This window comes from Jatropha curcas, chromosome 2 (genome assembly GCF_041381405.1).
Source record: "Jatropha curcas cultivar XTBG-Jc1 chromosome 2, XTBG_Jcur_1.0, whole genome shotgun sequence".
In the NCBI taxonomy this organism is placed as follows: Eukaryota; Viridiplantae; Streptophyta; class Magnoliopsida; order Malpighiales; family Euphorbiaceae; genus Jatropha; species Jatropha curcas.
Window position 1 is genome coordinate 23,556,826 of NC_143152.1, and position 23,591 is coordinate 23,580,416.

The 23,591-nt window shown below is 32.2% G+C and overlaps 1 protein-coding gene across 1 annotated transcript; it reads left to right on the forward strand.

The window, feature by feature from the left end:
* Window positions 1-7,334: 7,334 nt before the first annotated feature.
* LOC105636216 (oligopeptide transporter 1) lies at window positions 7,335-11,313 on the forward strand. Its single transcript, XM_012219423.4, has 7 exons — window positions 7,335-7,540; window positions 7,812-8,261; window positions 8,670-8,767; window positions 8,878-9,450; window positions 9,652-9,910; window positions 10,095-10,277; window positions 10,581-11,313. Exons 1-7 carry the CDS (start codon window positions 7,481-7,483, stop codon window positions 11,199-11,201), a joined length of 2,244 nt encoding a protein of 747 aa, XP_012074813.1. The 5' UTR covers window positions 7,335-7,480; the 3' UTR covers window positions 11,202-11,313.
* The last annotated feature ends 12,278 nt before the right edge of the window (window positions 11,314-23,591 follow it).

Sequence of the window (23,591 nt, forward strand, 5' to 3'; positions counted from 1 at the left end):
CTTCTTGGATTGTAGCAATTTTAATGAATTGAGATTGGTGTGACCAAGTCTCTTATGCCACAAATCAGATTCTTCTTTATGACTCAAGCAAGATTCTTCTTTGAAGTCTCTTAAATTTAGAGGAAAGCTTCTCCATTTCATTTTGACAGCAAATAACTTTGAGCCAGAAGGATCACTTATTTCACAAGTTTTATCTTTAAATAGCAAACTGTAATTCTTATCCAGCAATTGACCAACCGAAAACAAGCTTTGATTTAGTTCCGGTACGTAAAGAACATCGGAAACAAGCTTTGTACCTGAAGGAGTTTGTACAATCACATCTCCTTTGCCTTTGACATCAACAAGCCTACCATCTCCAAGTCTGACTTTTGAAGAATAGGTTGTATCCAAGCTATCGAAATTCACCAAGTTTGGTGTCATGTGGTTAGTGCAGCCACTATCAACAAGCCATGCTTCTTTAGCTTCAATTGAGACACCACATTTTTCAATTTCATTTACTGCAAATAGTTGTTCTTCATACTTTTCAGAATTTTCGGTGACTTATGCATGATGATGGGCTTGTGTTTGCTGATTCTGGTTTGTAGAACAAACTTTCTCGGTGTGACCAAATTGCTTACACACCTTACATTGAGCTCCAGGTCTGAACCAGCAGTAGTTCTCAGTGTGGTTTGTTTTTTTGCAATGTGGACAAGGTGGAAATCTGTCCTTCCTCCAATTTTTTCTGAAATTCTTCTTCATTTTTGGTTTTCTGTCAGTTTGCTGGCCTCTTGAACCTCCTTCTTGCATTTTTGTTTTATGAGTCACAACAAGAGCCTTCTCTCCAATGGTTTCTTCTTCCCTATAAGCTTTTCTTTGTTCTACAACTTGTAGAGCATTTGAAAGCACATTCAAGGATATTTGTGACATGTCCCAAGTTTCTTCAAGAGAAGAAATCTTGGCTTCAAATTTTTCAGGGAGAGTCACCATAACTTTCTCCACAATTCTCTTCTCTTCTAACTCTTCTCCCAACAATCGAATTTGGTTTACAATTTTCATAACTCTATCAACATAATCTTTCACCTTTTCATTTTCCTTCATTTTCAACATTTCAAATTCTTTTCTTAAATTGAATATCTGCATCTGTCTAGTTTTTTCAGATCCATGATACTCAATTTTTAACTTCTCCCAAGCTTCATGTGCTGTCTCACATGTCATAATCTTGGTGAAGATAGGATCTGCAACAGCTGCATGGATATAGGACAGAGCTTTTGGAGCCTTAGCAACCTCTTCTTCATGTTGTCTAATCTGCTGAAGGGTTGGATTTTGATTAAGAGGTGGAGGTACTCTGTTTTCCTCCACATACTGCCATAATGCAAGCCCCTTGAAATAAGCTCTCATCTTCACAGCCCAAACATGATAGTTTTCCCCATTAAAATGAGGTGGTGAAAGAGACATGCTGCTGGAAGCCATTTGAGGAAAAGCAAATAAACAGAAAAACTTCACAAATTCTGGTTTATTTGGTGGCTTTCTCTATGACTTTCACTCAAACACACACACAGCCCTTTGAGATCAAGGTTGCTCTGATACCACTTGTTGGTTTAGAAGAGCAGAAAATTAAGGAAGAGAAGGAAATTCTGCAGAAAAAGAAAAAGCTGCAGATTTTGTGAGTGTGAAGAAAACAATTAATTTCTTATTAATTCCATTACAGCATAATGTAAACATTTATAGTAGAGCTAGTCTAAAGTTTGTTCACCAACCTTCCATAAGTCAAGGAAGGTTGTTCACCAAACCTACCTAAAAGCAAGGTAGTTCACTTACCTCTTGATTTCAACAAAATACAACAAAATCTAAATGACTTTAACAAAATACCTCCAAAAATTGTCAACAACGCTTGCATCAATAGCTGTAGCTGTAACTTTAACAAAGAGTTCCTTTTACATATCTTAGAACTCTTTTTGTTGTATTAAAGAATACAAACTAAACAGAAAGTTTTACAATAAAATATTACAAAAATATATTAAATTCAATGATTCAAATTTTAATTATAAAGATGGAATTATTTATATTTATTAAATGTTATAGTTTTTTTGAAGGACATATGTCTAAATCATTTAGTAGTTTTGTTAGATGACAAATTGTCTGCTGTGCATTCTAACATAATGTTTGACAAATGACAATTTCAATACTTTATTTTCGCCTCCTTGAAAAAAATCGTCACTGCTTCGAATGCAGGCATCAACATTAACTTCATAGCTACCGGTGGGAGGCGGAGTCCAATGCTGCAGACGGGCCAATAGCTAAACACCTGATTCCATAAGTATGATAATTCATAAAAATATATATAATCTCTTACTAAAATGAACTACTTCGTAAAATTTTGTTGTATGAAACTGCAATATACATAAGATAAAATTTTAGTTTTATGATAATATCCATTTCATAATAAGTAAAATATTTTTATATTTAAGTTGTTTTTAGATAATATATTTTTCATGAATTAATGTATAGTAAAGATTTTACTCGGTCTATATATAAATATGTTTTATGATAAAAATTTTATCCTTATGAAATCATTAATTAAATTTATGGTAGTATAAATTAATATATGTGTTGAATTACAATGATTGACAATTAAGAAATGCATCCATGTATTTATCAAATAATCTATTTTTTAGTTTACATAGTTATAACACATTTATTAAAAATATCATGTATTAATATATATGTATATCATGCATGATTTTTCTTAATTATCATGTATTATATTTTTATTTTAATATTAAAATTTATTTATTTATTTATTTAAAACACTGTAGTATTAGAGTGAGATAATAGAAATATAGAATCACGGTTCTTTGAAAAATTAATAATTTTTCTATGCCGGCTAACATTCGACGATAAAACCCTTTTCCCATTTTTCTGGGAGCCAGAGGGGGCCATGGCCCCAGCACCCCTCCCTCTGCCATTGAGAAGTAATGTTTTGTCGTATGTTCCGACAGCCGTTTGTGGTTCAAGAATCAGTTTTAATTTTTATCTTATAAAGTGGTTTCAGTGGAAAAAAAGCAGAAAAAGTTAAAAAGAACAAAGGACAAGAAAGGAAGACTAAAGAATAAAGACTAAAGAAGGATTACAAACAAGAAAATAACAAGCAAGCCTTTTGTTCAAATCTTGTGGTGTTGGTTTAATTAAACCTGCTTTCCTTCCAGTTTAGGCAGTTCAGTTAAAAAGAGAGTGGAGCATGTGGAAACTAATCGAATTCATCTCTCAGACAGCTGAAGATCTTGAATTGGGCCACTTTTTTCTTTTTTTTCCTTAGTTATCCTTAATTGGTTTGGATTAATTATTTTTTATCCTTAGTTATTTGGATTAGTTATTACTTATCCTTAGTTGGATTGAATTAATTAGTCCTTATCCTTATCCTTAGCTGATTTAGATTAATTATTCTAAATCTTAGAAGGATCAGGACCTCTTAGATTTAGTATAAATAACTTGCTATATTGTAAAATAAAATACAATTCAATGAAATAGAAATTCTTCAAATTTGTTCATTGATTAGAGAGATTGTGAAAGTGCATTCCTCTAATTGCATTAAGAATCAAGGTAAACTTATCAATTTATTTGTGGCGTTTATCTTATTCTTTTACTCTATTATTGGTGTTCTTACTTTTTAAGCTTTGGGTGCCATGGAGAGGAGTTTAGTTTGATCTTTGATCTATTCCAAATCTTGTCATAGAGTTTTTGGAATTAATTTCCATAGGGTTCCGCGTTAGTGTCTTGCCTTCAACGGCTCTAGTTGGAAGTCTATTCGTCAAGTAAAATGAAGTGTTAACTGCTTCTGTCCAAAAACATTTGGGTAGCTCCTCTTCAGCCGTCAATGACCAGGCCATCTCCATTATAGTCTGATTTTTCCTCTTTGAAACTCTATTCTGCTGTGGAGAATAAGAAACGGTCAACTGATGTTGAATATCGGACTCTAGGTAAAAATTTACAAACTGATTGGAGGTATATTCAACTCCAGCATCGGTTCTAATAACATTAAGTTGAAGTCCACTTTAGCTTTGAATGATTTAAACAAACCATACACTTGGGATTTATGATTAAGAAAATATACCTAAGTCATCCGTGAATAATCTTCAATAAATAAAAGAAAGTAAATTTTACCATTCAACGATGCCGTTTAGGTCCACATAAATCAGAATGGACAAGCTATAATTTGTCTTTGGCCCTCCATGAGCTCTTGTGTGGAAATGGTACTCGATGGAACTTGCCTAGTTGACATGCCCTACACACTTCTTTAACAGCCTCTATAGTTAACAAACCAGTTACAAGACTCTTGTCATGCATAAATTTAAGAGAACAAAAACCACAATGACCAAGTATTTTATGCCATAAAATAGACTCATCAATGGCAGTAGTTAAGGCAAAATGATTGACTGAACTCCAGCTTAAAGGAAAAGAATTGCTAGACATATTCACTTGAGCAATTTCTAAGCCAGTTGGATCATAAATAATGCACATCTTATTTTTAAAATCTAGGCTATAGTCTTTATGTAGCATCTGAGCAACAGTTAACAAGTTTTGGGCTAGAGAAGGAACATAAAGAACATCATCAATTAATTTACTACCTTTTGAAGTTTGGATCCTAACCAATCCTTAACCTTGTGCCTAAATTACTTTGCCATTGCCCAATTTAACTCTGGTTTTATCCCTCTTGTCCAAATTGGTGAACAAGGATTCATCTCTAGCCATATATCTAGTACATACACTATTTACATACCAGACATTGCTATCATCTGAGCTGAAGTAATGAGAAGCCATAAACAACCTGTCTTCAAGACTTTCACCTCCTTGATCATTTGTGTAATTAACTTGTTGAGTTTGTTGTTGCGCTTGTTGCTGATCCTCTTGCCTTTGTTTCAGTCGACATGATCTCTCCAAGTGCCCAAGTCTTTTATAAAATCTTTCATTGGATGGCTGGTCTTCCATGCTTCTGCCAACAATCTTTCTCTAAGTGATTATCCTTCTTACCGGTAGGACAAGGTGGAAATTTGCCCCTCCTTGCTGGTGCAGATATGCCTTCAACATTTTTGGGCTTGAATTGCTTCTTTCCTCCTTTTTGAAATTTATTTTTCTGCTAGTTAGCTTGAAAAACTTCTTCAACAAGTTCCTTACTCCTCATTGAGCTCATTTGTTCTTGTGCTTGAAGCTTTGAGATTAGTTCTATAACGGTCAATGTGTTCAAATCACATGACTCTTTAATAGTAGAAACTTTTGCCTCAAATTTCTCAGGTAAACTAATTACTATTTTCTCTACAATTTTCTGATTTATCAAAATTCTATCCATCAAAACGAATTTGATTAACTATCTCCATAAGCTTGGTTGAAAAATCTTTCACAGCCTCATTTTCTTTAATTTTTAAAAGCTCAAATTCCCTCTTTAACATGAGAAGTCTAACAGCCTTCACCCTTTAACTGCCATCAAACTCCTCCTTCAGTCTGTCCCACACTTCCTTTGCAATAGCACAGGCCAGTATCCTTGTAAAAATGGACCCTGTGACAGTAGAATCTAGACATGTAAGTGCCTTAGGAGCTCTGGTTACCAACTCATCATGTTTCTTCATCTCATAGGGTAGCACTTGCCCTGAGAGGAGGAATCAAAGCCTATCAGAAGCTACTTCCCACAGATTAAAGGACTTTAAGTAAGTCTTTATCTTGACAAAGCATATTGAGTAAGTATCTCCTTTGAACACGAGGACCACCAGGAGCTAAACTACTAGAAGCAATATCTAAGAAAAAAACTTCACTCTTCTTATATGAAATCCACCACACTCCCTTAAGAATCCAGCTCTGATACCACTGTTGATTTTAGAGAAGAAATAGAAAATCTGGAAAGTAGCAGGAATTCAAGAAAGAAATGGATAACAAACCAGAGAATTGAAAGTTTTCCTCACATAGACAAAGGAATAATACAATATATAACAAAACTTTATAGCAGACAAGTTTACCTAACCTTAACTTTCATTGACAAAAGATCTCCCCAAAATAAGTTGTTCACAACTTCTACATCATTTAGTTTTAGGTACACCAAGTCAAAAAATAACTGACTTGAACAAAAAATATGTAGGACATATGATAGTAATTTCAAGCCAAAATTTTAAACTTAAAACAACTATTCAACTGAAACTTTAATTTCCATGAAAAATCTCAACTCAACACATCCCACAAAACTGTATTAATTAGGAATACAAATTAAACAGAAAGTTTTACAATAAAATATTACAAAAATATATTAAATTCAATGATTCGAATTTTAATTATAAAGATGGAATTATTTATATTTATTAAATGTTATAGTTTTTTTGAAGGACATATGTCTAAATCATTTAGTAGTTTTGTTAGATGACAAATTGTCTGCTGTGCATTCTAACATAATGTTTGACAAATGACAATTTCAATACTTTATTTTCGCCTCCTTGAAAAAAATCGTCACTGCTTCGAATGCAGGCATCAACATTAACTTCATAGCTACCGGTGGGAGGCGGAGTCCAATGCTGCAGACGGGCCAATAGCTAAACACCTGATTCCATAAGTATGATAATTCATAAAAATATATATAATCTCTTACTAAAATGAACTACTTCGTAAAATTTTGTTGTATGAAACTGCAATATACATAAGATAAATTTTAGTTTTACGATAATATCCATTTCATAATAAGTATAATATTTTTATATTTTAGTTGTTTTTAGATAATATATTTTTCATGAATTAATGTATAGTAAAGATTTTACTCGGTCTATATATAAATATGTTTTATGATAAAAATTTTATCCTTATGAAATCATTAATTAAATTTATGGTAGTATAAATTAATGTATATTTTGAATTACAATGATTGACAATTAAGAAATGCATCCATGTATTTATCAAATAAGCTATTTTTTAGTTTACATAGTTATAACACATATATTAAAAATATCATGTATTAATATATATGTATATCATGCATGATTTTTCTTAATTATCATGTATTATATTTTTATTTTAATATTAAATTTTATTTATTTATTTATTTAAAACACGTAGTATTAGAGTGAGATAATAGAAATATAGAATCACGGTTCTTTGAAAAATTAATAATTTTTCTATGCCGGCTAACATTCGACGATAAAACCCTTTTCCCATTTTTCTGGGAGCCAGAGGGGGCCATGGCCCCAGCACCCCTCCCTCTGCCATTGAGAAGTAATGTTTTGTCGTATGTTCCGACAGCCGTTTGTGGTTCAAGAATCAGTTTTAATTTTTATCTTATAAAGTGGTTTCAGTGGAAAAAAAGCAGAAAATGTTAAAAAGAACATAGGACAAGAAAGGAAGACTAAAGACTAAAGACTAAAGAATGATTACAAACAAGAAAATAACAAGCAAGCCTTTTGTTCAAATCTTGTGGTGTTGGTTTAATTAAACCTGCTTTCCTTCCAGTTTAGGCAGTTCAGTTAAAAAGAGAATGGAGCATGTGGAAACTAATGGAATTCATCTCTCAGACAGCGGAAAATCCTTGAACCAGGTATATACATATTTATACGTCTTCATTCTATTTCAGGATAAGGTTCCCAGTAATGCTTCTGCAGTGTATATATATATATATATATATATATATATATATAATTTGGTACTGATCTCTTGTAACTCCTCTTCCCTACACTTGTAGCATTGCAGTACTTTATCTTACTCATTTTTAAGAAATTACAAGCTGCTACTATACTGTCCAATGAAATTTCCAACAATGTTTCCAATAATTAGAGTTTCTAACAGTAATCAATAATTTCCAAATAAAGTTTGATGCAGAAGAGGAAAATGATTCACCAGTTGATCAAGTGAGGCTCACAGTTCCTGTAACAGATGATCCAACATTGCCATGCTTGACATTTCGAACATGGGTCTTGGGGATACTTTCTTGTGCCCTTCTTGCTTTTGTGAATCAATTCTTTGTGTATCGCCAAAATCCATTATACATATCATCAGTTGCTGTTCAGATTGCTGTACTGCCAATAGGAAAACTCATGGCCGCATCTTTACCAGACAAATTAATTCGAGTTCCAGGGACAAAGTGGTCATTTTCATTGAATCCAGGGCCCTTCAACCTAAAAGAACATGTTCTTATTACCATATTTGCTAATTCAGGATCAAATCCTGTTTATGCAGTGAATATTATTACAATTGTTAAGGCATTCTATCATAGGAAGATACATGCTCTGGCAGCTTTTCTGTTAACACTAACAACCCAGGTGAGTTCTTTTCTTGTCTTTATGTAATCTATTTAAAGCTACATTTAGCTCGCTCAGGAATTGGAAATGGAACGTAATCTTCTCGTTTGATTGAAAGGAATCGAAACTATTAATAGTATTTTTGCATTTGAATAACCTTAATGCATCTTGAAATTATATTTATTTTTAATTATAATTCTTAAAATTGTTGCTATATTTCGTCTAGCTATTTTAGAATAAGATCTTTTTGGATTAGATATCCATTTCCAAAACCAACCATACATGCTTTTAATTAGCAGAACATTTTCCAAATGAGAAATTATGGTTCCATGGGCCTTCTTGATCTCTTTTTCTAGACTTGCTGTAATTAATTATCTCTTTAAGCTTTTACTAATTGCGATTATTGAATAAACCTCTTAATTGATTCAGATGCTTGGATATGGTTGGGCTGGAGTTTTCAGAAAGTTTTTAGTGGATTCACCTTACATGTGGTGGCCTGCAAATCTAGTTCAAGTTTCGCTCTTTCGGTGGTTACTTAATTATACTATATATCTATTTCAGTGTAAATTTTCAGAATTCAATTGTAAAAAAACAGAGCCTTAATCTCTCTGAACTCTTGTGCATTTTGAACTTTCAGGGCTTTACATGAAGATGAAACTAGGCCTAAGGGAGGCTTATCTAGGCTGCAATTTTTCCTTTTAGTCCTTGTATCCAGTTTCGCATACTATATCGTACCCAACTATCTATTCCAATCTATAACAGCACTCTCATTTGTTTGTTGGATATGGAAGGATTCAATCACAGCCCAACAAATCGGTTCTGGTCGTAGGGGACTAGGCATTGGCTCATTCGGCCTCGATTGGTCAACAATTTCTAGCTTCTTGGGGTCTCCATTAGCTACTCCTGGATTTGCTGTAATGAACTTGTTGGCTGGTTTCATTATTATCCTATACATTATGCTCCCTATTACTTATTGGACCAACTCCTATGAAGCGAAGCGTTTCCCTCTTGTTTCGTCTCATGTGTTTGATGCCATGGGTCAGCCTTATGATGTTAATTTAGTTCTCAATTCCTCTACTTTCTCATTCGATGAGCAAGCTTATGATAGCTATAGCAAAGTTCATTTGAGTATATTCTTCGTTTACGCCTATGGTCTTAGCTTTGCTATACTGGCTGCTACGTTGTCTCATGTTGTACTTTTTCATGGAAGGTGCGGCATTTTCCAAAATATTAAAGCTTGCAATAATAATCTCTTTAATCCTAACATAAGATGCAGCAAGTTGATACAAATTTTTGGAACCGGATGGAATTGAAAGTTTATGGAAAGTTCAGAATAAATGATATTATTATTGGAGAAGTTAATTATAAACTTTGATGAATCTGATTGTTGCTTGGCATTTCAATTTCGTAGACAAATTTGGCAAGAAACGAAGGCAACATTTGAAGATAAATTTGGTGATGTGCATACAAGAATAATGAAGAAAAATTATGAGGTTGTTCCTCAATGGTGGTTTTACACGATCTTGATTGTAGCAGTTGGATTTTCCATTCTTGCTTGCGAAGGCTTTGGTAGACAGTTGCAGCTGCCTTACTGGGGTGTGTTACTGTCAATTGGCTTAGCTCTCGTCTTTACCCTCCCAATTGGTGTACTCCAAGCAACTACAAACCAGGTATGCTCTTGCAAGAAACAACTGTTCTTAATGGTTTACTGTTAAACATTTGGCTTCATAAAGGGTAAATAGCATCATTTCATTAACTCATAAAAAAAAAAATGGAAGTCTTTGATTAAGCTAAATAAAATTTATCTTTCATTGTTTGTACTTGCTTGACGAGACTTGGAAATGCTTTGTGCAGCAAGTAGGATTGAACGTTATCACTGAGCTTATAATTGGTTACATGTATCCTGGAAAACCCTTGGCAAATGTTGCTTTCAAGACTTATGGTTTTACTAGCTTGTCACAAGCAATTATGTTCCTTTCAGACTTCAAGTTGGGTCATTACATGAAAATTCCCCCAAAGTCCATGTTTATCGTCCAAGTGAGTATATATATATTTCCTGCTGTTTTTAATTTTACTAAAGAAAAGGAATACTATCTTCTAATTCCACCAACATTCTCACATGGATATTATTGAAAATCCAATAAGACACATAAATCAATATATAATAACACTAAAAATAAGATATTCAGCAATAATCAAATTGAAGAAATCCACTAGCTTATTTCCTGTCAAAGTCACAATAATCAGCACAAAATATATTGAAAAACTAGCACAAATAGACCTAATTGCTTCTGATAATAACCGCAGCTTGTATCCTTTTTTATGTTGTTATTAAAACAGCTAGTAGGAACTGTAGTTGCATCTGCAGCCTACTTCGGCATAGCATGGTGGCTTCTCACTTCAATCGATTTCATCTGTGATGTCGAAAAGCTGCCAATAGGAAGCCCTTGGACATGTCCAGGAGATGATGTTTTCTACAATGCCTCAATCATTTGGGGTGTGGTCGGACCATTAAGAATGTTCGGTCGGCTTGGTTTGTACTCTAAAATGAACTATTTCTTCCTCATCGGGCTCCTTTCGCCGATAGTGGTTTGGGGATTTTCTCGCATGTTTCCAGAGAAAAAGTGGATAAAACTTATTAATATTCCAGTAATCTTAAACGGAACAGGGTCGATGCCATCAGCAAGAGCTGTGAACTATACAAGTTGGTTTGCTGTAGGTATTTTCTTTAACTTTGTTGTGTATAGGAAATATAGGAAGTGGTGGGCTAGGCATAACTATATTCTATCAGGTGGGTTAGATGCTGGAGTTGCTTTTCTTGCTGTTCTTTGCTATTTTGCACTACAAGTCAACGATATCAATGGACCTGAATGGTGGGGTTTGCAGTTAGATGATCATTGTCCTTTGGCTAAGTGCCCTACTGCCCCTGGCATTGTAGTTGAAGGGTGTCCTGTTTTGTGATTTGATTTCAACATGTTTTCTATTATAAATGCATTAGAACTGCCATTCTGTAAATGAATGTTATTTGTAAGGTCATTTCTGCATTCCTTATCTAAGAACATATTGGGCTTGATTTTTGTGGTTTTGGAAGTTGAGATGCTGGTTAGAATTTTTAAGCATAAAATTTAAAAAGTTTACACATTCATGTCTTCGATATTTATGCGACTCTTCTTCCTGTGGATAACTCTTCTACAGAGTAAAATAACATTTCTAGCACAACCATAGACACCAGTTGAGTTATTTTTTGAAAACAAATATAAAAAAATATCTCGTGGCAAACTTTTATTTTGACACTTAAACACTTCAATAAATAATTTTTTTTATAAAATTTGATAAATTAAAAACATATTAAATAGTTAAAAAATGTGAAACTTATTATTTAAAAATTACACTGACCATTTATCAAACTAATAATTTACATATAAAAATCAAAAATATCAAAAATACTATTGTTGAGCGAAGAAAAGTATGCAATGTTACTAAAATTCATAACTGTAACCGCACGATGAGTCTTCACAAAGTTAGAAGTGCCACGGGAGTATATTTATGCATTAAGCCCTCAAATTTCTTTTAAGTCCAATAGATCATTTGTTTTGAATCTTTTATTTTATTTTAGTTTATTTGTATTTCTTTTTCACTTAATAATTTTTTAATCACTCTAAAAGAGATTCTTGGCTCTTATAATATTCTTTTTCACAATTCACAATCTTTTATATTGTAAAAATTTTCGTTATATGCAATATTTACCCTTCATTAACGTTAATCAAATAGCTAACGTTTTGGCTAAAAAAGTGCAACCACACTGAAGATTTGCATCCACTAAACCAGAAAGAGAAGTAAAACCACAAGCAAAATGCACTCGATGAATCCAGACTTTGAAGCAGCACCACAATCATCAGCACCGGAACACACTTTTTTATCACCATATCCATGTATAACTTGGCCACCACCACGCCCACGAGCGCGGCGACCCGCACCGTGCCCTCCACCTTTAGCCGCTGTATATGCTACCATCAAACTAATTACTGCAACCACAATTAATACATTAGCAACATTGCTAATTGCACGTATTTTCATCTTCTTCAACATCGTGTCTTTATGTATGGAAATTAAGAAAATTATTTACTTTTTCTTTTAATTGGTACAAGAAGAGAGGAAGAAAGCGAGTTGATAATAACGAGTGTATGAAGATAATTATGAATTTAACGCATGCGGATAATCCATATGCTTCATTTGATGTTGCGAATTTGTTGTTTGTATTTGTTCAAATGGTTTTGAAGAAGAAAGTATATTTTACGTTTACTATTTTTATGTATTAAATTGATAAAAGTTTCCCTAAAATTCTCATTTAAAAACGATAATAATAATAATAATATAATAATTACTCAATTTAATATTTGATCTCAAACGGATAATATATGAGTCGACGGATTTTGTCCAGGGGTTAATTATATTTATGGTGTCTGAATTTTCCTTTTTTTTGTTTAGTGTCTGAATAGAAAAAAATTTATGATCGAGTATTTAAACTATTTAAAAAGTAACAGTAAATTGCATTTGGCAGATTATTTCATCAAAAAAATAAAATAGACCATTTCACTCAATAGATTGTAGAGAAAATTATTATGTAGTCACTGACGTTTGATCAAATTAACTAAGTTATTTTTGTATTTTTATAATATAATTAATTAACTAAGTTATTTTTGTATTTTTATAATATTAATTAATAGTCTTTGAAATTTAATTCCGTTAGATTAGTTGTCTTTCCATCCAATTTTTTTTTTTTATTTTTGTTATTAAATATTATTAAAATGCAAAAAGACGAGAGATAAATATTTTATAAAGACAAATTTACCGTTAATGGAATATGACAAAAATGATATTTCGATAAAAAGACGAATTTAATTATCCCTTCAAAAAATTAAAAATTAACAATAGGATCAAAGGTGTCCTTAACTCCTAAATATCTTCTCATGGATCAAAAGAGTAGATCACCGCCATCATCAACAATCAGATCTGGGCCACCACCAGGACTCCAATCAAGAACATGTCCATTACACCACCAGCACTCCTAGAGAGTCTTGTTGTTCCAGGCAAAGACATGCAAAGACTGAAGTGAAGTCAAGGGCGATGACAGCGGCGGCAGCGACAATGTTGCAAGAGCACCAATGGATCTCAACACCTAAGGCAGTAAGGTTTAAATACTGCCTTATGGCTGTGGTGTCTGCCAACTCAGTCTAGATCAACTCCAATGCTCTTGGCACTCTCTTTCTTCTCCCTTATTTCATCTTCTACAGGTGCTCTTCCTTCCTTCACTATTAATTTCTTGCTTCTGTGCAAAAGACAGAAACTTTTTTTGATTTCTAAAACCCTCTATTAATTTTCAAGAAGGGGCGAGCTCTCGTCACTCCCTCTCTCCTTTTTAGATTCTACCTTCTGGGTTTAACAGGGTGATTCAAATTTTGATTTTTCGATCTTTAATAGGTTGAAGTTTTATTAATAAAAGGAAAATTACAGTACGATGTTTGTAATTTGTAAAATACAACTATTTTATCTCTGTCTTTTTTAAAATATACCAATTTGTCCTTGTGTTTTACTGTTGTTATACTATTAAATCATTCTGTCAATTTTTTGCATCTTTTCCATTAAGTCGACAAGACAACGCAAATGTCAAATGAGAGATACTAAAATATTTTATAAAAAAAATACAGTACGGTCCCTATAGTTTGAAAAATACCACTAGTCTATCGCTGTATTTTTAAAAATAAAAGGGTTATTTTTATCATTTCATAAGTTACTCAACGAAAAAAATGCAAAAATTAGATGGAAGTAAAATATAAAGATATTTTAATCTATTTTAAAAAAGACAGAGACGGACTAGTTGTAGCAAATCACAGGGATCGTATTGTAATTTTCTCTTAATAAAAATGTTTATTGCAGAAATACAGGACAAATAATTTACATAGCAGGTGTTAAATTGAGTTCTCCAACTCTTTCTTCTGTTATGGCCAATCTTATACCCATTTTGACTTTCTTGCTTGCAGAAATCACATGGTCAATCTTCATTTTCCTTTTTATATACATTTTTTCGGAAATCCTTTTTTTTTTTCTTGTCTTTGAATGGAAGTAACTTCAAAATTTTTTCACTTTTTTGGATAAAATTAAAAGGATGGAAACTCTAGATTTAAGAAGATCAAGTAGCCAAGCTAAATTTTTGGGTGCTCAAACCTGATTTCTACGCCCAATTATGTGAAGGAGAATCAAAAAGCATGAAAGTTATAATATGGAAGAGTACAAGAAAGCTAATAGCCAAGATTGCTTCAGCAAAATTTTTATCAACTCCACTTTGAGGCCCATAACATATACCGTTTTGAGTTTTATTTATAGCAATTTACAATTTATTCTAAAATTTATTATGGTTTCTTTTATTTTGCTTTGGTGTTTGATAATATACAATAATAAAATACATAAAAGAACAATATATAAATATATTAAAGAATATTACATTCCTAAATAAACTTTAACTAAAAGATAATGCAGAATTCTCACAATTTTTATCCTAGTATAATTTATCTTGACTCTACTATATATACTCCAAATTTACTCCAAGCTGGGATGAATTCTCAAATACTCTCAATACTCAATTTTGATAGTTAACAAATGGTACAGTAAGCATGGAACACACCTTTCACCGTAAAAATATTACTTAATGTTTCCAATTGGTAGTAAAAAAAAAATTTAATTGAGGCTTCGGACGTAAATCGTCCATCAGTTCGGACTTAAGCAATCAACCAATTCAAGTTTAAACAGCTCATATTTTAGCAATCCATCAATTCAAATTTAAACATTTGTTGGACAGAAATGACTAACACTTTTGGGGGGACTACTGATAATATATAATAATAATTGCATAAAAGAACAATATAAAAATATGTTAAAGGATATTAAATTTCTAAATAAACTCTAACTAATAGATAGTGTATGATTTTCACAATCCTTATCCTAGTAGAATTTATCTTGACTTCAATATATATTTTTCAAATTTACTCCAAGCGGGGATGAATTCTCAAATATTCTCAATACTCAATTTTGATAGTTAACAGTGTTATTGTTAAGAAATTGGTGGTCTATTGATGACTGAAATGGTTTAATAGAGATAAAAGATTGAATATTTTAAGAATGCATTTTTTATTAAGATGGAATTAGGGTAGAAATGGAGGATTGTGACGTGGTGGCAGTGAAAAGAACAAGAGAGAAGAGTTCATATCAAAGCAAGCGAAAGAGATAGGAGTAGTTAAGTTGAGTTACTTTGGTCTATTGCATTTTAAAAGTTAGGGTATTTCTGTCTTTTACAATGGGATTAATGGCAAAAATCAAAGAAATTGGAAGCAAGGACCTACTAATCTAATAGAGTTAAACCTCAGGAACTATTAATTAATATTATAAAAATACAAGGATGACTTAGTTAATTTTGGTCAAATGTCAGGGACTACATAATAATTTTCTCTAAATTATGTCGAACGTAAACATCCATTTAATTCATCTCTATTTTTCTATTCTTTTATTGTCTTATATTTCTTCTCTCTAAAAAAATCTCGAAAATTCCTTCGATTACAAAAAAAATTAAGATTATTTACAGAAATTCTATAGGTAAACTTAGAAATTTTGTCAATAATTACAAAAAGAAATTACAATACGACCCCTCTAGTTTGTGAAATACAACTAGTCGGTCCTTATCTTTTTTTGAAATATACTGGAATTTCCCTAAATTTTTATTCTGTTAGACTTTTACGATCCTTCTGTCCATTTTTCAACCCTTTTTCCGTTAAGTCCTAGCAAAAGAGTAGTCAAAGGAGTTACAATAAATTTTTAATACAAAAGTACCCTTTGTTGACGTATATAAGTGATTTATAATACATTTGTGTTTCTTCAAAAGTTTAAAGTTTATCAATTTTCTAGAGTTTCCTTCTTTCGTTCTCGTTTCCTGTGAAGGAGAGATGAGTTTCGCAAGCACTGCAGAGAGTGGCTTGGATGGAAGATTTTTGAACACATTGTGCAAATGTGGAAAGAGAGCCGGCATCCGCATCTCAAAGACAAGCAAAAAAAGGGATTGGCTCTATTACTATTATCAAAGCAACAAATGTGATACCTTCTTTGATTAGTGCAAGCTCGTTGATTCAAGGATTGTGACAAGCTGCACAGATGGGAGGGAGAATGCGATGGAGAGTGATTTTGAACAATGGCTGAGAAACTCTCTGGTGCGAGAACTTCTAGACATGAAGGATGTGGTGTCTAATTTATTAGAGCGAAATAAAAGGAATTTGGGGAAGATGGAGGGGATGAGTGTAGCTATTGCCCACATGAAAATCATAGTAACCCTTTGCATGTTGGGTATGTTTGTGACCTTTATTTTGGTTATTACCCTCATATTGAAGAAGGGTTAGAATGGTTTTGTGTTTGGGATTGAGGAGTGTATGCATAAAATTTGTTCCTGAAAATTAAGAAACAAAATACAAAAATACAAATCATATTTACAAAGTAAGTGGATACAATCTTTAGTGTGGAATCTCCTATTACAAAGAATATTATTCTCTGATTCTTTTCTTTATTGTCGCGGACACGATTCAAAGGTCGAAATGACTTAATCGATTAATATGATTCAACGATCGAAGTAACTTGATGTTGAATTGATATTGAATGAACTTTGGATGATTCAAAGGTCGAAGAGACTTGATCTTCAATTGGAGTTGAAAGAACTTTGATTCTTTGGACTTGTGAGAGCTCTTTTGTAGCTTTTGAATTTCACAAAGCTTTGAGGCTTCTTTTCTGTCTTTCTCTCTGGCTGTGTGTTTGTGTCCCCGTATGTGAAGAGAGACCTCCTATTCATAGAGATTTGAGGAAATCCCCTTGCCAAGTATGTAATATGATTGGTCCACTTGGCAAGCTTTCATTGGCTGTTGTTGCATCATTTAGCTTATGTAGACACCTATACTTATTCACCAAGATTTAATTTGATTGGTCCACTTGGTCAATTTTTATTAGACTTTACTATATTATTTATTTATGCAGTAAATAATATTTATCCAATAATTTCATTTTAATAACCATTTAAACATTTTGATTGGTTATAAAAATAAATTATTTAATTTAGTTAATCAATAATTTAATTGGCTAATTAAATAATTAAGCTAATAATTAAATTAACTTAAATAAAATTTAGGTGTCTACAAGGAGAAATGCAGTTCTGGTGTAAGTAATGCAATGGTTTTTTTTGGTTGTGTTAATGGTTTAGTAATAGGTTTGTTGGTGGTAGGTTTTGTAATGAATGATTGTGGCAAATGCAAAGGCAGTTGTTTTTGTAGTTAGCAGGTGTTAGGTTTGAAGTAGAGTTATATTTGGATAGGTAGCAATTGTAACTTCAGCCTATTTTTGTAACCTGGCATTTCAATGCCTAAAGTCCTTCTTTGTGTTAAATATGGTGGTTTACCAAAACTTAGTGAAAGTAAGGTTTATTTATGACAATTATATTATAACATCTCTGAGTGTAGTTGAATATAATTTGTTTCATTATAAAACTATGAATATGATGAAAAAGTTTACTTAGATTGACATTCACAATTGAGAAATTAATACAGAAAGTGCAAATTTGAAATAAATAAACCAAAGCGCATTATCGTTGATATTAAGTTATCCTGTCAATTAGTAGGAGCTAATTTTCCGTAACAAAAAGCACACTAAAATGGCAAAAGTGTATAAACGATTATCATTAAATTGCTCTAACATTTTCAGAGGACCTGAATTGCAAAAAAGCATACAAATTGGTAGAGTATCAAAAATCTCTCTCTCTCTCTCAATGTGTAGAGCAATTCAACAGCATCATAGTGCAGCTATGTAACAAAAAAAAAAGTTCGTTGTGTTGATTCTATAGAATATTCTATGTCATGGATGGACCTCCTGCTAATGATTCTACTGCAGTTGATGGTGGAACTTGCAATTGCTGAGTTGTAGTAGTTGCTACTTGTCTCTTCGTCTATATGCCAAAAAATGTATAAGTTAGTGACTTACAAGTGAGAAAACATTAAAAGCATTAATGAAAAAAATATATATAAAATACCTGCTGAGTTTGAAGTTGGGATTGATAGGTTCTTTTGTTGTGGCCCAATTGACCACACTTTTTACACCTTACAGTATGTGATCTCATACTTTTTGTCACATCAGGTCCTTCTCCTCCTATCTCAGCCTGTTCCTCTTGGGCCTGCCCACATTCCTCTTCAATTGAGGAGGCTGAATCTTATCAACTTCTAACCTTAGCTCAAAATCTATATCAAGCAATGGATGAATGATCTCAGTGTATGCCTTTAGGTAATGTGAAATAGTGAAGAATTTATGACAATATTCCTCCACTTTGTATCTTTTGTATCCAATGGCCAACATTACATGTTTGCAAGGAAAGCCTGATTTATCCCACCACATGCAACTGCAAGTCTTTTTCCTAAATCTACTGCAAATTCAAATGGACCTTCCTTCACTTCAAACTCATCTGTGCTACTTGGGATCAATCTGCATGTTCTACTATCTTTCATTATTTTTCTAATGTCCTTCATGCAAGTTGGTGCCAATGTTCCTTCCTATTTTGAAGCTTTGGCAAACCTTTTATGTAATCTAATCATGCACTTCTTTCTCAAACATTCTAGCATTGTCACTGTGGGCATTGATCTAAGCTTTCCTACCTAACTATTGAAGGACTTTGTCATATTATTTGAGACATGCTCACTCTTAGCTGCAGGATGGAATGCATGTCTGGACCACTGTTATGGGGGGATTTCGGATAGCCATGCATGGGGCTTACCACTAAGCTTCCCTTTAATAACTTTCATGTGTAATTTAAATTCATTTTCATTAAGTATCCTTTGCTGTGGCCTAAAACTCTCTTTTCAATGCTAAGTCAGGGAATTATTTCTTAAACTTCATCTCAATGTGCCTACAATAGAACCTATGTTGGGCATTTGGGAACCAAGTTCTCACAGCATCTAAAAGACCCTGTTATGCATACCTTTATGTTAGTGGCAGACAATTGGTCAACATGCACACACTTCAATAAAAGCATAATAAAATCTAATGAAATCCTATAAAATAACACATTCACAACTTCTAATAAAGCATTATTAAATACAAAAGTGAAATATAAAAATATGAATATATGGTACCTTTTGCCAATTAGACATAAAAGTCCAAGGCATAGCATCTGTCGCTGGACCAATGCATTGGTAAAGGCTGTCCAAAAAGAAGCTCCATGACTCTTTGCATTCTGACTCCAATGCCCCAAGCAATGGGTAACACTCCTCTATTACCATCCAATGTCATAGCTGAAAGAAAACATCCCCCATATGGCCTTTTAAGATGGCATCCATCCAATCCAAGAAAGGGTCGCAACCTTTGACCAAATCCTCTCTTAAAGCCTTGAAGCTTATAAACAGCCTTCGAAACACCATGGGTTCATCCTTAGAGTTCCTTGGTCTATGCTCAAACTTCACAAAGGTGCCAAGGTTGGACCTTTGTAGTGCTTCAATGTATCTCCTCAAATGGTTGTAGCTTTCACAATGTGACCCTTCAACTTGTTCCTTGGCCTTAATGTTTTCTCTTTATAACTACCATCGCTCCACTTCAATACCAAATTTCTTATTCAAAGCATTTTTTTTAATCCATCTTATAGTTGCATTTGGATTCTTATTCCCAATAGGTCTGACACAGTTGTATTCATCTTGCAAAGTTTTGACCATAAAGGTCAACTTATCACTTAGAATAGAGGCATGCAACCTCCACTGACAGTCTGTGGCTCAACAAGACACAATCACTCTCTCAAAGTCATTCTTATGCTATGTAATGAGGTAACCACCTTTCATAGCATAATCCCTTATGGCCTCCCTTAAGACATCAACCTCAGCAAAGACTTGGCCAACATTAAAAGTAATATCCCCTGTTTCAGAACAAGCAAACTCATCATCATATAACCCTTTGAATGGATCTCCCTTTCCATTTTCAGAGTCTTTTAATTCCCTTTCATCAGCATCTGACTCACCACTCCATCCATCATTTGAGTCATCCTCAATTCCATACTCAGCATTGAGAGATTGCCCAAATACCGTAGAAGCATCTATCTCTGGCTTAGAAATTATAAAGTCTTCTAATTCCCCAATGTGGATATCACTGTCATCCTCATCAAAAAATCCATAATCATCATCATCAATGGTCTCTGACTGTGTATCTATATCCACTGCATGACTGGACTCCACATTCGTTGCTTTTCTCTTTCTCAATCTGTAAAGTCTCTTTACCCTTTCCCCTTGAATCCCCTACACTACTGATGACAGGCCTCTCAGTAAGCTCATTAATGAATATTCCACTGCCCCTGCCTATTCCCCTGGTACTACTTTTCCCATGACCCTTGCTTCCCCTATTGTTTCTTCTACCACGACCACTACTTCCCAATACTTCACTTGGTCCAACACTATTTTCTGATTCACCTAAAATCTCATCACATATCCTGGAACCATGTACGTAATTGACTGGAGAAATTACCATTGTCTTTCACATTCACATTCCCTGCATTAATAGCATCTGCCCCATTCCATGCATTATCAACTTCTGCCCTATTCCCTCCATTATCAAATTCATTCCCATTCCCTACATTACAAACTTCATTCTCATTCCCTACATTGCCAACTAATCGTTCAATAGCAACTTCTTTATCCATTTGAACAACCACAATCAATTCGTTCTCATTCCCTACATTCTCAGCAACCACAGAAACCTCATTTTGAATAGGAGCTTCAACATCAACAAGCACAATATTGACTCCCTCAACAAAGAGATCAACCTCACCTAATTCTTTATACATTGCAAAGAAATATGGCAAATCTCCATCACCTTCCATAGTAAAATTGCCTTCTCCATAAGTCATTTTTAGAAAAGTAGCATCCATTCCAAATAAAGCATACACATCATCGACCAACTCTAGATACGAATACCTGTCTGTGTCTACATTCCCTATTGTATTAGTTACAACTTTAAATGTAACAAATATGTGAATGTAATCAGATTATGCCATCTTGAAAGAAAAAATAGAGCAGATCACTCAAAAAATACAAGTTAAACCATAGAGCAACAAAACCCTATCTTATCACTTTCGTTAACACCTACTTGGTCGAAACCCATATAATCAAGTATTTTGAAAGTTGAATACATTTATATCATCAATTTATTTGAAATAAAAATTAAAAACTTCCACTTTCTACAAGTTCACAAAAACAAACAGTACCTTCTCGCAAAGTCTAACAGAATAAAAATGTAGGAAAATTCCAGTATATTTCTGAAAAGACAAGGACTGACTAACTGTATTTTGCAAACTAGAGGAGTCGTATTGTAATTTTCCCTAATTACAATTATCTATAAAATATTGACAGAATTTTATTATCGGTAAAGTCTTTGTTGCAATTTTTTTTTTGATTAGTAATTCTGACATCAGCGATTTAGCAATGAAAAATTTGTCAATAAATCCAGTGTTTCTGTTAGTAAAGTTGAATTCAAATTTTTTAGAAAATTTTCATTAATTTTATTGGTAATATTTGTATGTAATCTATTGGTATTTTGTTGGTGATTTTATTGGTATTATGTTGAAAACACTCATTAGATTTACTTTTAATTTTTTTTTTAAATTAAATTATTTGATCAAGTGATGGAGAAATAGTCAATAACATTGGCAAAATAGTAATTTTTGGTTTTTTATTTTTAATTAATATACAAATCATACTTTAATAAATTAAACTAATTAAACTCTAATAACAAGACTAAATAAAGAAAATTAATTAAAAATATAAATGAAAAATAAAAAAAGAAGAAAATATGAAGAAAAAATAAATAGAAGTTCTTCTCAAAAAATAAACAGAAGTAAAAAATATTTGAGAATAAAAAAGAGAAGAGGAAGAAAAAAAAAAGAGAAAATATGAAAAGTCAAACCAAAACGAAGGAGAAAGAGGAGGAAAAGAAAGAAAGAGAGTAATAGAAAAGGAAGAACAAGACAATGATAAAGAAAGAAGAAGAGGAGGAGGAAAAGAAAGAAAGAAAATAATAGAAAAAGAAGAATAAGATGATGATGAAGAAAGAAGAAGAAAAGAAGGATGGAGAAGATAACTAAAAAAAGTAAAAGAAAAAAATGAATGAGACATAAAGTGAAAACAAAATGATACTTAAAAACAAAATTTTGGCATTAGCGAAAGCAATTTTTATTGCTAAATTTTTATTCCACATAAAAATTTTGAATTATTTTTGAAGTCAATTAGTAAATATCAACAAACTAGTGATAGTAAATTTTATTAGTGATAGTAATAAAATTTTATTACCAATTAAATTTTATTACCAATTAATCAATGGTAATCTTTGATAATTTATTATTAAATTTTCTTGGGAAAAAGGTTCAATTTCAACCTTGAACATTTAGCATATGTACAAAAAGCTCATTTTTTAATTTTTGGGTTATAAATCTCTATAATCTCTCAATAGGTCAATGTGCGTGGTAAGCATAAAAACACATTTGCGCATTATTATATGTTCCCTTCTTATATATATATATATATATACATATATTCTATGACACATTTTTTTCTTTATTGTTATAATAATTATTTAGATGAATATCAAATAAATAATTATCATGCCATTATTGAATGGAAATAGACAAATTTTCAAGAATTAAATCAATTTTTATTTTTTTATAACAAGACTTTCCATTTTTTTTCTTTTATATCATTAACAAAAATATATATGGTAACAAAAAAATTAATAAAGCTCAAATTATGGCCAAAACCAAGAAAAAAGGATGAGAAAAGTTATATAATTTTTTTTCTTTTCTTTTTTCAATTACAGAATTTTAATATAAAATTGTAATATATCTTTAATTTGAAAGAAATTGTAAAGGAGAAGAAGAAAAGAGAAGGTTTTAGAACACTAAAATTATCAAGAAATTAATTTATAAAAAAACGAAGAACCAAGAAAAGAAAATTAGGAATATAATTTATACATAGTCAGTGTAAAAACTGGAAAAGAAATATCAAGACAATTATGCCCTTGAAAGAAAAATAAAAAGAAAAAATAAAAAATAAAAACTTGGAAAATAAAATATAAATAAAAAGAAAAAAGAAAAACTTGAAAAATAATTCATTTCTATTAGTCTTCTAATGAGAGAGAAAAAACATGAATCCAATATAGAACATTTTTTTCTAAAATTAGATTTCCTTTATCATCTTCACTCCTACCTTGTCATCATTCTCTCTTGGCTTTAACGCATTTCTCCTCCTA